General features: G+C 42.9%; 1 protein-coding gene across 5 annotated transcripts in view; it reads right to left on the bottom strand.

Annotated features, from left to right (window-relative positions):
- The window catches only part of znf365 (zinc finger protein 365), a 28456-nt gene extending 9348 nt beyond the window's left edge, over positions 1 to 19108 (bottom strand). For 2 of the 5 annotated variants that reach the window (XM_042011164.1, XM_042011162.1), the window contains exons 1-5: positions 18801 to 19108; positions 16406 to 17010; positions 16015 to 16324; positions 4251 to 4422; positions 3980 to 4017 (exon numbers count right to left, since the gene is read on the bottom strand). In XM_042011164.1, coding sequence (XP_041867098.1) covers positions 3980 to 4017; positions 4251 to 4422; positions 16015 to 16324; positions 16406 to 16991 — 1106 coding nt within the window. In that variant the 5' untranslated portion in view covers positions 16992 to 17010; positions 18801 to 19108. Of the gene's footprint in view, positions 1 to 3977; positions 4063 to 4250; positions 4423 to 16014; positions 16325 to 16405; positions 17011 to 18800 lie in introns of those variants that run through there. The other 3 variants (XM_042011163.1, XM_042011166.1, XM_042011165.1) reach the window with 3 other exon arrangements.
- Positions 19109 to 19497: the final 389 nt, after the last annotated feature.

The raw sequence follows: 19497 nt of genomic DNA, 5'->3' as shown, positions 1-19497 counted from the left end.
TCTCATCCAGGTAGGTTCGGGGTTGACCCGGGGTTTTCTGTCCTACGAAGCTGGTTCACTTCTTACCTGGTAAATCACCATGGTAACTTACACTAACGGCTAACCTGCTCCGGACCAGGCTTTGTTCTGGATCAGAGATCAATGAGTATAAAAGCTCCACCTCCTGACCAATCAGATCTCTTGGAAAATGTCCCGCCCATTCTTAGACCATCCTGTCCAGGTTGGTAGTGGATGGTGAGGGGAGTCTGAGGAGAGGAGGAGGTTTTGGGGGACAGATGCATCATTTAGATGAAGAAAAGAAGCCTGGTCGCTGAAAGCTTTGAAGAATGTTTCGGTCCTGGATCTGGACTTGTTCCTGAGTCTGTTTAGCTCCACTAGAGTCCCGTTCCACTGAGTGGTTCGGTTTGGACCAGTACGGTCCGGAATGCTATTTTCGGTGTTTCCATTATAAAATGGGCCCATATAACCGAACCATATCGCATCATTTATGGACCCCCTTCAGTTTTAGGCCCCTAGGAAAAGGCTACGGTACATTTAGGGCAGAGCTACTGGCATCTAATGATAAAATCCATTGATTGAAGGACAGAAAGACATCACTGCAAACACCAGTAAGGTCTGGTCGGCTCTGGAACTACAAGCTTTGCTAGCTATAGCTGGCGATAGCGTGATTCAGAATGAGCTGGATGGAGCAATGAGAAACAAAAACCTGTACAAAGAAATGTCTCAGCGGATGGCAGCCCAAGGATTTGAAAGGACGTCAGAACAATGTCGGGTAAAACTTAAGAAGCTAAAAGATAATACAGAAAAATTCAGGATGACAACGGCCGAAGTAGAAACCAGTCAAAGTACTTGGAGGTGGTACGATGCCATGGACAATATTTATGGCCACAGACCAGCAGACAAAGGCAGAGTGGAAGGGCTGGACTGGGCGACTGTACTTCTGGAATCCATAATAGATCCTGTTGGTACGCATTTTTCCGCTTGGCATTAGCTTTAGCTCTGCTAACAAGTTATGAAATCACAGCACACAACCATTCAGTCTTTGCACAACATCTTTGTAAAGTCGAATGAAAGGAAAGGATAAGGTGGTTAGCATCTCGTCTCTTACTAGCTTAGCATCACATTGTTTCCTACCTAATGCTAACTGCTATTGCTAACGTTAACATCGTGTGTATTCTCGTTTGTGAATCAAACTCTCTGCATTTTCAGTTACAGTTCAAGGACTTGACACTGAAGCCTCGTCCAGACAGGACGAGGGTCTCTCCACTTTGTCCAGTAGCCCCAGTCCCCCTGCGTCCCCACCGACCAGACCAGAGATTACGCCCACTGCACCCCGGCGTCACCACACCGGTAAGCCATGATGTTCTGAGTGGCAGTTGTAATTGTGCCTTTTTCCTAACTTAGAAGTCACATTAAACTGTGAAATAAATTCCATTGTAGTTTACTTGCATCAAATCCATGATGATAACGGAACATGGTTTGTTTATGTGGCTATTTTATTTGTGTTTTGAGCTTTTCTTGTATATATTGTGTTTATTGAGCTTATTGCTGTGCGTACATCTTTCTTATTTGTTGTGTGTTCGTTATTTGTTAAGCTGATTGCTGCTGTAACAGAGATTTATAACGTATGTTTCCAGCTATGACTGCAGTCTGATGCTATGCTAATGTAGATCCACCTAGTTTTCTTACTGTTGCTTAAAACCCACTGATCTGGTCTTCCGTATATTCCAGGTGAGAAGAGAGTGCGAACAGAGATGTGGCTGCAGATGAAAGGCAGCTGCAGAGAATGGAGAGCCTCTCGGAGGGTCAGTTTCAGGCGTCAGAATACCCAGGAGGCACCGGTCGGCTCCAACCAGGCCTTCCTCGCTGTCCTTGGGCAGCTGGTGCAGGTGCTGGGAGGCAGTCGGGACCCCGAGCCACCGCCCAGGCATTGCTGAAACAGGACTTCATTTAACATAACATGCTTCTGTATAATCATTCCAGTTTCATTATCTCAGGTACTATGGAAAGATTTCAGTGCATGTAGAAGCAACACTTCTCCATCTGCTAAGCTGATGATCAAAAGGTTTAATAATAAAAAAAAGGGTGTAGCAGCTTATATACTGACATAAAACAGTTATGGGATATGATGCTGCATCAGAGTACTCCGCTCTCCTTCAGCATCCCGTGCTGTTAGCAGTGCTGGGTCCGCAGACGCGTCCCAGTCCTGCTGGTGGCAAGTAAGCACCGTGGATTTGGCAAGTTTAATGTGACTGTTGTTCCTCCTAAGCCGACACCACCACCACGTCTCCCTAATGCATTTCCAACTACGACCCGGGCCCTGGATGTTTTGTGTTGTAGGTTGTTCTGCTGTCAAGCGGCCATTGTTTCAGCAGCCAGTTCTGTAAATGGTAGGCAGATTCCCCCAACACACAGTAGCCAACATTCACCCCCCGATATTCTTTGTTCAAGCAGGGTACCGGCCTCCCTGGCCAGCTCCCAGGTTTTCCTGCAGTCACACTCCAGAATAGTCCTTTTCCATCATCAACAACTCCCCAGTGGATGATGATGGAATTCCAGCCTTTCCTGTGAAAGCAGTTGGTGTGGTATCCTTGTGGCTTCAACCTTCTTCGTGCGATGCGACATGTATCGTTCATACCAAGAACTAAAAGCCAAGCAGAACAAAAACCAGCTGCTGACTGGCCTCCATTGTTGTTTGTAGCATTATGTGGTCGTTGCACTAGTATGACGCTACGCTCGACATTTCGTCTGAACCCCACATTCCCAGTGGACGGTCCGGCTTGCAGTGGTAACGCTCACCTGAACTGGCTTAACAGTTCTAAAACTTACGAACTGTACCAGCCCGGGCCGAGCCGCTCCGTGGAAACAGGGCTTAGGACTGCATGTGAACTAATGAGCTTAATAGTAAAACTCACACATGGCAGAACTGTAGAACCATGAATTTATGGAACCACAACTACTCATGTCGTTATGGTGAGGAATTAATATTCCAACACAAACCTGCTCAAGGAGGCAACGCCTCTAAAGACCGGGATGGAAACTATGAAGGAAGGAACTGACGAAGCTCTGCCTGTTAGGAAAATTCTCTCAATAAACAATGGACACTCAGATTGGGGGGAAGACACAGCTGTTTACTGCAGTTGCAGGAGTTCAGACACAACCGGAAGACAAGTTAAGCACAGGCCAGCCGACAATGTTAGAGCTAGAGTCCAGTCTCAGGACACATCCTTATATAGCCCCTCCCCCTGGGAACAGCTGTCCACTGGTGCAGGACTCCAGAGTCAGGCTTCACGTTGACCAACCACAGCAGGAGGGTCATAAAGTCCTTTGGTGTTTCTACAACTGTATTCACTCCCAGGGGCATTAAAGATAACAGCGTCCTGTAAAAACAGTCCGGATCACAATCATTGATGACTAGCTGAGTCTTCTCAGATGGTCATTATTTCATCAATACAAGATTTTTCCATCACCGCCCCAAACGTCTGGGCCGTAATAATCAGTCATGTTCGTTTCTATCTTCCCATCAGTTAAAATCCTAGAATCTCACCAGTTTACACTTTAACAGAGCCAGCTTTCCTTCCTAGCTGTTGCTATGGCAACCGTGCAGCTTCTGGTCTGGGTGTTTAATTCTTCCTGCAGGGTTTCTCTGTGATTGGTCAGATGCTGCAAACTATGCCCCTTTTATGTGAGTACACTTTGATCCAGATGGAAAATCCGGGGTTGAATCACAGAGTTGAAAACCAGCTTCATAGTATCGTTGACCAGGACCCTGAATATCTGGGTAACCCAGGTAGCGAAGAGATATCAGAGTATGTTAAGTCCTGATTCTTGGTTCGGGTCTCTGGTCCTCCATAGATAGACGGATCAGATTATTAGAGTAATCAGATTAGTCCCAGATTTTAGCGGTCATGTAAACAAACTCATTGATCGGACTGATAAAGCTGTCGCTGGTGGGAATGAACCTTCAACGCTCACTCACCTGGTTTTAGTGATTCTGTGTGGTCCGTGATCAGGTTGCTGCCAGGGCGGGGAGGAAGGAAAGATGGTTTATTCCTCTAGTTACTGAACACAGACCAGAAAACAGGAAGTTACATCAGGACCAAGTGTGTTTATGTCATAAGCCATCACATATAAGTGAGAGAAAAACCAACAGAAAGACGCTGCAGGACAAACACCACCATGACAACAGCAGCCAGGAAACGAGGATAGAGATCAGACTGAAACCAGGGGTTATACTACTGGTGGTCTACCTTGGACTTGCTGTACTGGGAGGGGCTCCTGTTGGCCTGGTAATACTCCAGAAGCCTCTCGGCCAGAGCGATCCGTCTCAGGAGGTTCTCAATGAAGTTCTGGATTCGAACTTTCCCGCTGGTTTCCTGTCGTGACGCCGCCTCCAGGAACTTCTGAATGGTGATCACCTCCCTGTAAAAACCACAATCCACATCAGAAACAGAGAACATCAGAACTAGAGAATAGAACCAGAAATCAGAACCAGAGACTAGAACCAGACATTAGAACTAGAGAATAGCACCAGGCAACAGAACTAGATAATAGAACCAGACATCAGAACTAGAGATCAGAACCAGACATCAGAACTGGAGAATAGCACCAGGCAACAGAACTAGATAATAGAACCAGACATCAGAACTAGAGAATAGAACCAGACATCTGAACTAGAGAATGGCACCAGACATCAAAAACAGAAATCAGAATCAGGCAACAGAACTAGATAATAGAACAAGACATCAGAACTACAGATCAGAACCAGACATCAGAACTACAGAATAGAACCAGAGATCAGAATTAGACATCAGAACTAGAGAACAGAACCAGATATCAGAACTAGAGATCAGAACCAGAGATCAGAACTAGAGATCAGAACCAGACATCAGAACTAGAGATTAGAACCAGAAATCAGGACTAGAAAAAGGAACCAGACATCGGAACTAGAGATCAGAACCAGACATCAGAACTAGAGAATAGAAACAGAAATCAGGACTAGAAAAAAGAACCAGACATAAGAATTAGAGATCAAAACCAGACATCAGAAGTAGAGAATAGAACCAGCCATGAGAACTAGAGAATAGAACCTGAGATCAGAACCAGACATCAGAACTAGAGAATAGAACCCGAGATCAGAACTAGAGATCAGAACCAGACATCAGAACAAGAGAATAGCACCAGACATCAGAACTAGAGAATAACACCAGACATCAGAACTAGAGATCAGAACCAGCCATCAGAACTAGAGAATAGAACCAGAGATCAGAACCAGACATCAGAACTAGAGATCAGAACCAGACATGAGAACCAGATATCAGAACTAGAGATCAGAACCAGACATCAGAACTAGAGATTAGAACCAGAAATCAGGACTAGAAAAAGGAACCAGACATCAGAACTAGAGATCAGAACCAGACATCAGAACTAGAGAATAGCACCAGACATCAGAACTAGAGAATAGAACCAGACATCAGAACTAAAGATCAGAACCAGACATGAGAACGAGAGAATAGAACCAGACATCAGAACCAGAAATCAGAACTAGAAGATAGAACCAGATATCAGAACTAGAGATCAGAACCAGACATCAGAAAAAGAGAATAGCACCAGACATCAGAACTAGAGATCAGAACCAGACATCAGAACTAGAGAAAAGAAACAGTCATCAGAACTAGAGAATAGAACCAGAGATCAGAACCAGACATCAGAACTAGAGATCAGAACCAGACATCAGAACTAGAGATTAGAACCAGAAATCAGGACTAGAAAAAGGAACCAGACATCAGAACTAGAGAATAGCACCAGACATCAGACCTAGAGAATAGAACCAGACATCAGAACCAGAGAATAGAACCAGAAATCAGAACCAGAGATTAGAACCAGACATTAGAACTAGAGAATAGAACCAGATATCAGAACTAGAGATCAGAACCAGACATCAGAACTAGAGAATAGAATCAGACATCAGAACTAGAGAATAGAACCAGACATCTGAACTAGAGAATGGCACCAGACATCAAAAACAGAAATCAGAATCAGGCAACAGAACTAGATAATAGAACAAGGCATCAGAAGTAGAGAACAGAACCAGACATCAGAACCAGACATCAGAACTAGAGAATAGAACCAGATATCAGAACCAGAAATCAGAACCAGAGATTAGAACCAGACATTAAAACTAGAGAATAGAACCAGATATCAGAACTAGAGATCGGAACCAGACATCAGAGCTAGAGAATAGCACCAGACATCAGAACTAAAGATCAGAACCAGACATGAGAACGAGAGAATAGAACCAGACATCAGAACCAGAAATCAGAACTAGAAGATAGAACCAGAAATCAGAACTAGAGATCAGTACCAGACATCAGAGCAAGAGAATAGCACCAGACATCAGAACTAGAGAATAGCACCAGACATCAGAACTAGAGATCAGAACCAGACATCAGAACATGAGAAAAGAATCAGAAATCAGGACTAGAAAAAAGAACAGGGCAACAGAACTAGAAATCAGAATCAGACATCAAAACTACAGAATAGAACCAGCCATCAGAACTAGAGAATAGAACCAGAGATCAGAACCAGACATCAGAACTAGAGAATAGAACCAGATATCAGAACTAGAGATCAGAACCAGACATCAGAAGTAGAGAATAGAATCAGACATCAGAACTAGAGAATGGCACCATACATCAAAAACAGAAATCAGAATCAGGCAACAGAACTAGAGAATAGAACAAGGCATCAGAACTAAAGATCAGAACCAGACATCAGAACTAGAGAATAGAACCAGACATCAGAACCAGACATTAGAACTAGAGAATAGAACCAGATATCAGAACTAGAGATCAGAACCAGACATCAGAACTAGAGATTAGAACCAGAAATCAGGACTAGAAAAAGGAACCAGATATCAGAATTAGAGATCAGAACCAGACATCAGAACTAGAGAATAGAAACAGAAATCAGGACTAGAAAAAAGAACCAGACATCACAACTAGAGATCAGAACCAGACATCAGAACTAGAGAATAGAAACAGAAATCAGAACCACACATCAGAACTAGCGAATAGCACCAGACATAAGAATTAGAGATCAAAACCAGACATCAGAACTAGAGAATAGAACCAGCCATAAGAACTAGAGAATAGAACCTGAGATCAGAACCAGACATCAGAACTAGAGAATAGAACCAGAGATCAGAACTAGCGATCAGAACCAGACATCAGAACAAGAGAATAGCACCAGACATCAGAACTAGAGAATACCACCAGACATCAGAACTAGAGATCAGAACCAGACATCAGAACTAGAGAACAGAAACAGAAATCAGGACTAGAAAAAAGAACTAGAGATCAGAACCAGACATGAGAACCAGAGATCAGAACTAGAGATCAGAACCAGACATCAGAACTAGAGATTAGAACCAGAAATCAGGACTAGAAAAAGGAACCAGACATCAGAACTAGAGATCAGAACCAGACATCAGAACTAGAGAATAGCACCAGACATCAGAACTAGAGAATAGAACCAGACATCAGAACTAAATATCAGAACCAGACATGAGAACGAGAGAATAGAACCAGACATCAGAACCAGAAATCAGAACTAGAAGATAGAACCAGATATCAGAACTAGAGATCAGAACCAGACATCAGAACTAGAGAATAGCACCAGACATCAGAACTAGAGAATAGCACCAGACATCAGAACTAGAGATCAGAACCAGACATCAGAACTAGAGAATAGAAACAGAAATCAGGACTAGAAAAAAGAACAGAGCAACAGAACTAGAGATCAGAACCAGACATCAGAACTAGAGAATAGAACCAGCCATCAGAACTAGAGAACAGAGCCAGAGATCAGAACCAGACATCAGAACTAGAGATCAGAACCAGACATAGAACTAGAGATTAGAACCAGAAATCAGGACTAGAAAAAGGAACCAGACATCAGAACTAGAGATCAGAACCAGACATCAGAACTGGACAATAGCACCAGACATCAGAACTAGAGAATAGGACCAGACATCAGAACCAGAGAATAGAACCAGAAATCAGAACCAGAGATTAGAACCAGACATTAGAACTAGAGAATAGAACCAGATATCAGAACTAGAGATCAGAACCAGACATCAGAACTAGAGAATAGAATCAGACATCAGAACTAGAGAATAGAACCAGACATCTGAACTAGAAAATGGCACCAGACATCAAAAACAGAAATCAGAATCAGGCAACAGAACTAGATAATAGAACAAGGCATCAGAAGTAGAGAACAGAACCAGACATCAGAACTAGAGAATAGAAACAGACATCAGAACTAGAGAATAGAAACAGAAATCAGAACCAGACATCAGAACTAGCGAATAGCACCAGACATAAGAATTAGAGATCAAAACCAGACATCAGAACTAGAGAATAGAACCAGCCATAAGAACTAGAGAATCGAACCAGAGATCAGAACCAGACATCAGAACTAGAGAATAGAACCAGAGATCAGAACTAGAGATCAGAACCAGACATCAGAACTAGAGAACAGAACCAGCCATCAGAACTAGAGAATAGAACCAGAGATCAGAACCAGACATCAGAAGTAGAGAATAGAACCAGAGAGTAGAACCAGACATTAGAACTAGAGAATAGAAACAGAAATCAGGACTAGAAAAAAGAACCAGACATCAGAACTAGAGATCAGAATCAGACATCAGAACTAGAGAATAGAAACAGAAATCAGGACTAGAAAAAAGAACCAGACATCAGAACTAGAGATCAGAACCAGACATCAGAACTAGAGAATAGAAACAGAAATCAGAACCACACATCAGAACTAGCGAATAGCACCAGACATAAGAATTAGAGATCAAAACCAGACATCAGAACTAGAGAATAGAACCAGCCATAAGAACTAGAGAATCGAACCAGAGATCAGAACCAGACATCAGAACTAGAGAATAGAACCAGAGATCAGACCTAGAGATCAGAACCAGACATCAGAACTAGAGAACAGAACCAGCCATCAGAACTAGAGAATAGAACCAGAGATCAGAACCAGACACCAGAACTAGAGAATAGAACCAGAGAGCAGAACCAGACATTAGAACTAGAGAATAGGAACAGAAATCAGGACTAGAAAAAAGAACCAGACATCAGAACTAGAGATCAGAACCAGACATCAGAACTAGAGAATAGAAACAGAAATCAGAACCAGACATCAGAACTAGAGAATAGAACCAGCCATAAGAACTAGAGAATAGAACCAGAGATCAGAACCAGACATCAGAACTAGAGAATAGAACCAGAGATCAGAACTAGAGATCAGAACCAGACATCAGAACTAGAGAATAGAACCAGCCATCAGAACTAGAGAATAGAACCAGAGATCAGAACCAGACATCAGAACTAGAGAATAGAACCAGAGATCAGAACCAGACATCAGAACTAGAGAATAGAAACAGAAATCAGAACCAGACATCAGAACTAGCGAATAGCACCAGACATAAGAATTAGAGATCAAAACCAGACATCAGAACTAGAGAATAGAACCAGCCATAAGAACTAGAGAATAGAACCAGAGATCAGAACCAGACATCAGAACTAGAGAATAGAACCAGAGATCAGAACTAGAGATCAGAACCAGACATCAGAACTAGAGAATAGAACCAGCCATCAGAACTAGAGAATAGAACTAGAGATCAGAACCAGACATCAGAACTAGAGAATAGAACCAGAGATCAGAACCAGACATCAGAACTAGAGATCAGAACCAGACATCAGAACTAGAGAATAGAAAAAGAAATCAGGACTAGAAAAAAGAACCAGACATCAGAACTAGAGATCAGAACCAGATATCAGAACTAGAGAATAGCACCAGATATCAGAACTAGAGATCAGAACCAGACATCAGAACTAGAGAATAGAACCAGCCATCAGAACTAGAAAATAGAACCAGAGATCAGAACCAGACATCAGAACCAGAGAATAGAATCAGAGATCAGAACTAGAGAATAGCACCAGACATCAGAACTAGAGATCAGAACCAGACATCAGAACTAGAGAATAGAAACAGAAATCAGGACTAGAAAAAAGAACCAGACATCAGAACTAGAGATCAGAACCAGATATCAGAACTAGAGAATAGCACCAGATATCAGAAGTAGAGATCAAAACCAGACATCAGAACTAGAGAATAGAACCAGCCATCAGAACTAGAGAATAGAACCAGAGATCAGAACCAGACATCAGAACCAGAGAATAGAATCAGACATCAGAAATAGAGATCAGAACCAGACATCAGAACTAGAGAATAGAAACAGAAATCAGAACTAGAGAATAGAACCAGATATCAGAACTAGAGAACAGCACCAGACATCAGAACTAGAGATCAGAACCAGACATCAGAACTGGAGAATAGCACCAGCCAACAGAACTAGATAATAGAACCAGACATCAGAACTAGAGAATAGAACCAGACATCTGAACTAGAGAATGGCACCAGACATCAAAAACAGAAATCAGAATCAGGCAACAGAACTAGATAATAGAACAAGACATCAGAACTACAGATCAGAACCAGACATCAGAACTACAGAATAGAACCAGAGATCAGAATTAGACATCAGAACTAGAGAACAGAACCAGATATCAGAACTAGAGATCAGAACCAGAGATCAGAACTAGAGATCAGAACCAGACATCAGAACTAGAGATTAGAACCAGAAATCAGGACTAGAAAAAGGAACCAGACATCGGAACTAGAGATCAGAACCAGACATCAGAACTAGAGAATAGAAACAGAAATCAGGACTAGAAAAAAGAACCAGACATAAGAATTAGAGATCAAAACCAGACATCAGAAGTAGAGAACAGAACCAGCCATGAGAACTAGAGAATAGAACCTGAGATCAGAACCAGACATCAGAACTAGAGAATAGAACCCGAGATCAGAACTAGAGATCAGAACCAGACATCAGAACAAGAGAATAGCACCAGACATCAGAACTAGAGAATAACACCAGACATCAGAACTAGAGATCAGAACCAGCCATCAGAACTAGAGAATAGAACCAGAGATCAGAACCAGACATCAGAACTAGAGATCAGAACCAGACATGAGAACCAGATATCAGAACTAGAGATCAGAACCAGACATCAGAACTAGAGATTAGAACCAGAAATCAGGACTAGAAAAAGGAACCAGACATCAGAACTAGAGATCAGAACCAGACATCAGAACTAGAGAATAGCATCAGACATCAGAACTAGAGAATAGAACCAGACATCAGAACTAAAGATCAGAACCAGACATGAGAACGAGAGAATAGAACCAGACATCAGAACCAGAAATCAGAACTAGAAGATAGAACCAGATATCAGAACTAGAGATCAGAACCAGACATCAGAAAAAGAGAATAGCACCAGACATCAGAACTAGAGATCAGAACCAGACATCAGAACTAGAGAAAAGAAACAGTCATCAGAACTAGAGAATAGAACCAGAGATCAGAACCAGACATCAGAACTAGAGATCAGAACCAGACATCAGAACTAGAGATTAGAACCAGAAATCAGGACTAGAAAAAGGAACCAGACATCAGAACTAGAGATCAGAACCAGACATCAGAACTAGAGAATAGCACCAGACATCAGACCTAGAGAATAGAACCAGACATCAGAACCAGAGAATAGAACCAGAAATCAGAACCAGAGATTAGAACCAGACATTAGAACTAGAGAATAGAACCAGATATCAGAACTAGAGATCAGAACCAGACATCAGAACTAGAGAATAGAATCAGACATCAGAACTAGAGAATAGAACCAGACATCTGAACTAGAGAATGGCACCAGACATCAAAAACAGAAATCAGAATCAGGCAACAGAACTAGATAATAGAACAAGGCATCAGAAGTAGAGAACAGAACCAGACATCAGAACCAGACATCAGAACTAGAGAATAGAACCAGATATCAGAACCAGAAATCAGAACCAGAGATTAGAACCAGACATTAAAACTAGAGAATAGAACCAGATATCAGAACTAGAGATCGGAACCAGACATCAGAGCTAGAGAATAGCACCAGACATCAGAACTAAAGATCAGAACCAGACATGAGAACGAGAGAATAGAACCAGACATCAGAACCAGAAATCAGAACTAGAAGATAGAACCAGAAATCAGAACTAGAGATCAGTACCAGACATCAGAGCAAGAGAATAGCACCAGACATCAGAACTAGAGAATAGCACCAGACATCAGAACTAGAGATCAGAACCAGACATCAGAACATGAGAAAAGAATCAGAAATCAGGACTAGAAAAAAGAACAGGGCAACAGAACTAGAAATCAGAATCAGACATCAAAACTACAGAATAGAACCAGCCATCAGAACTAGAGAATAGAACCAGAGATCAGAACCAGACATCAGAACTAGAGAATAGAACCAGATATCAGAACTAGAGATCAGAACCAGACATCAGAAGTAGAGAATAGAATCAGACATCAGAACTAGAGAATGGCACCATACATCAAAAACAGAAATCAGAATCAGGCAACAGAACTAGAGAATAGAACAAGGCATCAGAACTAAAGATCAGAACCAGACATCAGAACTAGAGAATAGAACCAGACATCAGAACCAGACATTAGAACTAGAGAATAGAACCAGATATCAGAACTAGAGATCAGAACCAGACATCAGAACTAGAGATTAGAACCAGAAATCAGGACTAGAAAAAGGAACCAGATATCAGAATTAGAGATCAGAACCAGACATCAGAACTAGAGAATAGAAACAGAAATCAGGACTAGAAAAAAGAACCAGACATCACAACTAGAGATCAGAACCAGACATCAGAACTAGAGAATAGAAACAGAAATCAGAACCACACATCAGAACTAGCGAATAGCACCAGACATAAGAATTAGAGATCAAAACCAGACATCAGAACTAGAGAATAGAACCAGCCATAAGAACTAGAGAATAGAACCTGAGATCAGAACCAGACATCAGAACTAGAGAATAGAACCAGAGATCAGAACTAGCGATCAGAACCAGACATCAGAACAAGAGAATAGCACCAGACATCAGAACTAGAGAATACCACCAGACATCAGAACTAGAGATCAGAACCAGACATCAGAACTAGAGAACAGAAACAGAAATCAGGACTAGAAAAAAGAACTAGAGATCAGAACCAGACATGAGAACCAGAGATAAGAACTAGAGATCAGAACCAGACATCAGAACTAGAGATTAGAACCAGAAATCAGGACTAGAAAAAGGAACCAGACATCAGAACTAGAGATCAGAACCAGACATCAGAACTAGAGAATAGCACCAGACATCAGAACTAGAGAATAGAACCAGACATCAGAACTAAATATCAGAACCAGACATGAGAACGAGAGAATAGAACCAGACATCAGAACCAGAAATCAGAACTAGAAGATAGAACCAGATATCAGAACTAGAGATCAGAACCAGACATCAGAACTAGAGAATAGCACCAGACATCAGAACTAGAGAATAGCACCAGACATCAGAACTAGAGATCAGAACCAGACATCAGAACTAGAGAATAGAAACAGAAATCAGGACTAGAAAAAAGAACAGAGCAACAGAACTAGAGATCAGAACCAGACATCAGAACTAGAGAATAGAACCAGCCATCAGAACTAGAGAACAGAGCCAGAGATCAGAACCAGACATCAGAACTAGAGATCAGAACCAGACATAGAACTAGAGATTAGAACCAGAAATCAGGACTAGAAAAAGGAACCAGACATCAGAACTAGAGATCAGAACCAGACATCAGAACTGGACAATAGCACCAGACATCAGAACTAGAGAATAGGACCAGACATCAGAACCAGAGAATAGAACCAGAAATCAGAACCAGAGATTAGAACCAGACATTAGAACTAGAGAATAGAACCAGATATCAGAACTAGAGATCAGAACCAGACATCAGAACTAGAGAATAGAATCAGACATCAGAACTAGAGAATAGAACCAGACATCTGAACTAGAAAATGGCACCAGACATCAAAAACAGAAATCAGAATCAGGCAACAGAACTAGATAATAGAACAAGGCATCAGAAGTAGAGAACAGAACCAGACATCAGAACTAGAGAATAGAAACAGACATCAGAACTAGAGAATAGAAACAGAAATCAGAACCAGACATCAGAACTAGCGAATAGCACCAGACATAAGAATTAGAGATCAAAACCAGACATCAGAACTAGAGAATAGAACCAGCCATAAGAACTAGAGAATCGAACCAGAGATCAGAACCAGACATCAGAACTAGAGAATAGAACCAGAGATCAGAACTAGAGATCAGAACCAGACATCAGAACTAGAGAACAGAACCAGCCATCAGAACTAGAGAATAGAACCAGAGATCAGAACCAGACATCAGAAGTAGAGAATAGAACCAGAGAGTAGAACCAGACATTAGAACTAGAGAATAGAAACAGAAATCAGGACTAGAAAAAAGAACCAGACATCAGAACTAGAGATCAGAATCAGACATCAGAACTAGAGAATAGAAACAGAAATCAGGACTAGAAAAAAGAACCAGACATCAGAACTAGAGATCAGAACCAGACATCAGAACTAGAGAATAGAAACAGAAATCAGAACCACACATCAGAACTAGCGAATAGCACCAGACATAAGAATTAGAGATCAAAACCAGACATCAGAACTAGAGAATAGAACCAGCCATAAGAACTAGAGAATCGAACCAGAGATCAGAACCAGACATCAGGACTAGAGAATAGAACCAGAGATCAGACCTAGAGATCAGAACCAGACATCAGAACTAGAGAACAGAACCAGCCATCAGAACTAGAGAATAGAACCAGAGATCAGAACCAGACATCAGAACTAGAGAATAGAACCAGAGAGCAGAACCAGACATTAGAACTAGAGAATAGGAACAGAAATCAGGACTAGAAAAAAGAACCAGACATCAGAACTAGAGATCAGAACCAGACATCAGAACTAGAGAATAGAAACAGAAATCAGAACCAGACATCAGAACTAGAGAATAGAACCAGCCATAAGAACTAGAGAATAGAACCAGAGATCAGAACCAGACATCAGAACTAGAGAATAGAACCAGATATCAGAACTAGAGATCAGAACCAGACATCAGAACTAGAGAATAGAACCAGCCATCAGAACTAGAGAATAGAACTAGAGATCAGAACCAGACATCAGAACTAGAGAATAGAACCAGAGATCAGAACCAGACATCAGAACTAGAGATCAGAACCAGACATCAGAACTAGAGAATAGAAAAAGAAATCAGGACTAGAAAAAAGAACCAGACATCAGAACTAGAGATCAGAACCAGATATCAGAACTAGAGAATAGCACCAGATATCAGAACTAGAGATCAGAACCAGACATCAGAACTAGAGAATAGAACCAGCCATCAGAACTAGAAAATAGAACCAGAGATCAGAACCAGACATCAGAACCAGAGAATAGAATCAGAGATCAGAACTAGAGAATAGCACCAGACATCAGAACTAGAGATCAGAACCAGACATCAGAACTAGAGAATAGAAACAGAAATCAGGACTAGAAAAAAGAACCAGACATCAGAACTAGAGATCAGAACCAGATATCAGAACTAGAGAATAGCACCAGATATCAGAAGTAGAGATCAAAACCAGACATCAGAACTAGAGAATAGAACCAGCCATCAGAACTAGAGAATAGAACCAGAGATCAGAACCAGACATCAGAACCAGAGAATAGAATCAGACATCAGAAATAGAGATCAGAACCAGACATCAGAACTAGAGAATAGAAACAGAAATCAGAACTAGAGAATAGAACCAGACATCAGAACTAGAGAATAGAACCAGAGATCAGAACTAGAGATCAGAACCAGACATCAGAACTAGAGAATAGAAACAGAAATCAGAACCAGACATCCGAACTAGAGATTAGAACCCGAGACTTTCGGAGTCGCCTCACATTCTCACCTCTCCCTTCTCTCCAGCTCGCTCTCCGAGGCATTCAGCTGCTCCCTCAGCGCAGCGATCACCATGACGGCCACGTCCACTTGCCGGCTCAGCGAGCGCTCTCTATCCGCCACTTCCTGTCTCTTCTGGGCCAGGTGTTGCGAGTGAGCGCGCTCACAGAGAAGCTCGGTGTCGGTCTGAGCCAGGTCCGTGCTGACCCTGGCCAACCGCCGCTGCATGGTGTTGTCCGCCGCCCGCAGGATGCTGGCCAGGCGCAGCTGCACTGCCGCCGAGGCCGCCGCCGTCTCCATGCCGGAGTAGGACCTCTGATCTGGGAAGGGACACAAGTTACTGCAGACAAAACCACATCTGACCCAGTTCACACATCTGGTACTCACTGACTCAAACACACCAACAAGGTCCAGGACCTGGTCCGGGTCCTGAGAAGAAAGCTGGTCCTGACCCGGGGTCAGACCAACAGGAGCAGGAGGACGGAATGGGAGGTGACCTGGGTCTGACATTTTAACAGACACTCTGGCATCTTCTTTACTTCCATCCCCCTCTTCTTCTTGTAAGACATCTTCATCCTCAGCACCTCCTTCCTCCTGCGTCCCCACCGCGACGCTCTGGGTGCGCCTCCTCGCAGAGCTGTAAGAGTCGCCGTCGTCTCTGCTGTCACTGAGGGAGCGGACGTGAGGCAACCTCTCCCTGCTCTGCTGCCCTCGCCAGGGTGGGAGGCTGGAGTCCTGCCAGGGGATGGCTGCCATCAGCTGGTCAGGGAGTTTTCCGGTGATGCTGAAGCTGCCAGAGCTCAGTTCCGGCAATAGGTAGGAATGGTGGTACTCCAGGTGGGAACGGAGTGAAGCCAGGCAGCGGAAACGCTCCTGATTGCCACAGCGGGGGCAGGGGAAAGGAAGGTCGGAATCGGCGCAGCAGGCCAGACTGTTCCTCTCCAGAAAGAAGGAACCGGAACCTCTGCAGCACAACTTCTGCTGCATCACTCCACACCTGGAGGAACTGGGAGAAAGGTAATGGACCACCAGTCAGAGGCTCCGCCCACGGCGAGCTATGTTGTTCCACAGAAGCACCATCATTACCCGTTCTACCTGTCCCATCCTACCTGTCCTGTTTACCGATCTCGTTCTACAGTCCCATTCTACCGGTCTCAATCTACCTGTCCCTTTCTACCAGTCTCATTCTACCTGTCCCGTTCTACGGGTCTCTTTCTACCTGTCCCATTCTACGGGTCTCTTTCTACCTGTCCCGTCCAACTATTCCTGTCCTACCTGTCTCATTCTACCTGTTCCATCCTACCTGTCTCGTTCTACAGTCCCATTCTACCGGTCTCATTCTACCTGTCCCTTTCTACCAGTCTCATTCTACCTGTCCCGTTCTATCAGTCTCATTTTACCTGTCCCATTCTACCGATCTCATTCTACCTGTCCCCTTCTACCTGTCCTGTTCTACCGATCTCGTTCTACCTGTCTCGTTCTACCTGTCCCCTTCTACCTGTCTCGTCCAACCATTCCTGTCGTACTTGTCCCATTCTACCTGTCCTGTCCTACCTGTCTCATTCTACTTGTTCCATTCTACCTGTCTCATTCTACCTATCCCATTCTACCTGTCCTGTTCTACTGGTCTCATTCTACCTGTCCCATCCTACCTATCCCGTTCTACCGGTCTCGTTCTACCTGTCCCCTTCTACCTGTCCCATCCAACCATTCCTGTCCTACCTGTCTCGTTCTACAGTCCCATTCTACCGGTCTCATTCTACCTGTCCCGTTCTACTGGTCTCATTCTACCGATCTCCTTATACCTGTCCTCTTCTACCTGTCCCATCCAACCATTTCTGTCCTACCTGTCTCATTCTACCTGTTCCATCCTACCTGTCTCGTTCTACAGTCCCATTCTACCGGTCTAATTCTACCTGTCCCATTCTACCGGTCTCATTCTACCTGTCCTGTTCTACTGGTCTCATTCTACCTGTCCCATCCTACCTATCCCGTTCTACTGGTCTCGTTCTACCTGTCCCCTTCTACCTGTCCCATCCAACCATTCCTGTCCTACCTGTCTCGTTCTACAGTCCCATTCTACCGGTCTAATTCTACTTGTCCCGTTCTACCGGTCTCATTCTACATGTCCCATTCTACCTGTCCTGTCCTACATGTCCCATTCTACCAGTCCCGGTCCATATCCTCATCTGTTCCAAATGGTAAATGAACTGTACTTATAAACGCTTTTCCAGTCAGCTTGACCACTCAAAGTGCTTTTATAATATAATTTATAAAATATAAACTTCTTTTCTACAAAATAGAAAACAATTATATAATATCAAACTATTTCAGCAAATGATCATTCTATTAAAACATAACATGGAGCTTTTTTATTTGAGTCAGACCCACAGATAATTAGAAATAACAGCTTCTTTGTCCAGTTACAATTAAATAAATTTGGATTAAATACCAGTTTAAATAAAAATTAAGATAAAATCACATCACAGAAAGCCTCGTCCAAACAGAAACCTGCTTTTATTCCATCTAAATTTTGTATTTCAGTTTTACATTGATAACAGGGTGCAGCGAATAACAATAACTTAATTAATGCGATCTGTAAAAACAATTAAGTGAATAAAATTAAAAAAAGAGATCTTTTCTGGCTATGATTCGGCGATGAGTATTAAACAATTACTCGGTTTAACTGACTGTTTTTGTTCCTATTACCTCAGCCTAAATTAATGTGTGCGAGTAGAAATAAAAAGGCGACCTGAGATTAAACCCAGCAAGACGGACTGGCCGAAGGCAGCTCACCTGTACAGGTAATCACAAACTCAACCAAGCGGAGCCAGCTTCTCTTCGGGCTCCGTCTAATTCAGGTTTAACCAACACGTAACAGGTCAGGCTGTTAGCCACCTGTACTGCTAGCTCACCGCTGCTAGCTGTTAGCCGCTACAAGGACCGGAAGACAACCAGGTTTAACGGGCTGCTCTCACCGCGTGAAGCTCCGGGGGAGAACCGTCGTTACTGAGGGAGGGGGTCATGTCGCAGATGGACACACATGATGTCATTCATTCACGAAACGGAGGACCAATGGCAAGCTAGCAACACAGCAACATACTACATCCAGTCAGGTCTTTCAAAGTAAAGGCTTGACCGGATGGATGGATGGACGGATGGAGGGATGGATGGATGGATGGAGGGATGGATGGATGGATGGATGGGTGGATGGGATTTCAGATCCTTGTGGTTCATCCCCTGTAATGTGTGTTTTCCTGTTCCTGAGTTTTTGGAAAATAAATCCTTTTACCTCCTGCCTGATCAGCCTGCGTTTGGGTCCTCACCTCCACAAACACACAACAGTTTCATGTACGTTGTAACACAAAGTTTAGTTAGATAATCCCTCATGTCCTTCCAGCCACTCAGAGACAGACAGGCTGTCTGTCTGGATTTAATCATCTTTATGACATTTCTACAGTGTTAGATCTGCTGCCACAGATCCAAATATTTA

The sequence above is a fragment of the Melanotaenia boesemani genome, chromosome 16, assembly GCF_017639745.1.
Source record: "Melanotaenia boesemani isolate fMelBoe1 chromosome 16, fMelBoe1.pri, whole genome shotgun sequence".
Lineage (NCBI taxonomy): Eukaryota > Metazoa > Chordata > Actinopteri > Atheriniformes > Melanotaeniidae > Melanotaenia > Melanotaenia boesemani.
Note: the sequence above shows the minus strand (reverse complement) of the source record. Positions and strands in the feature narration are given on the sequence as shown.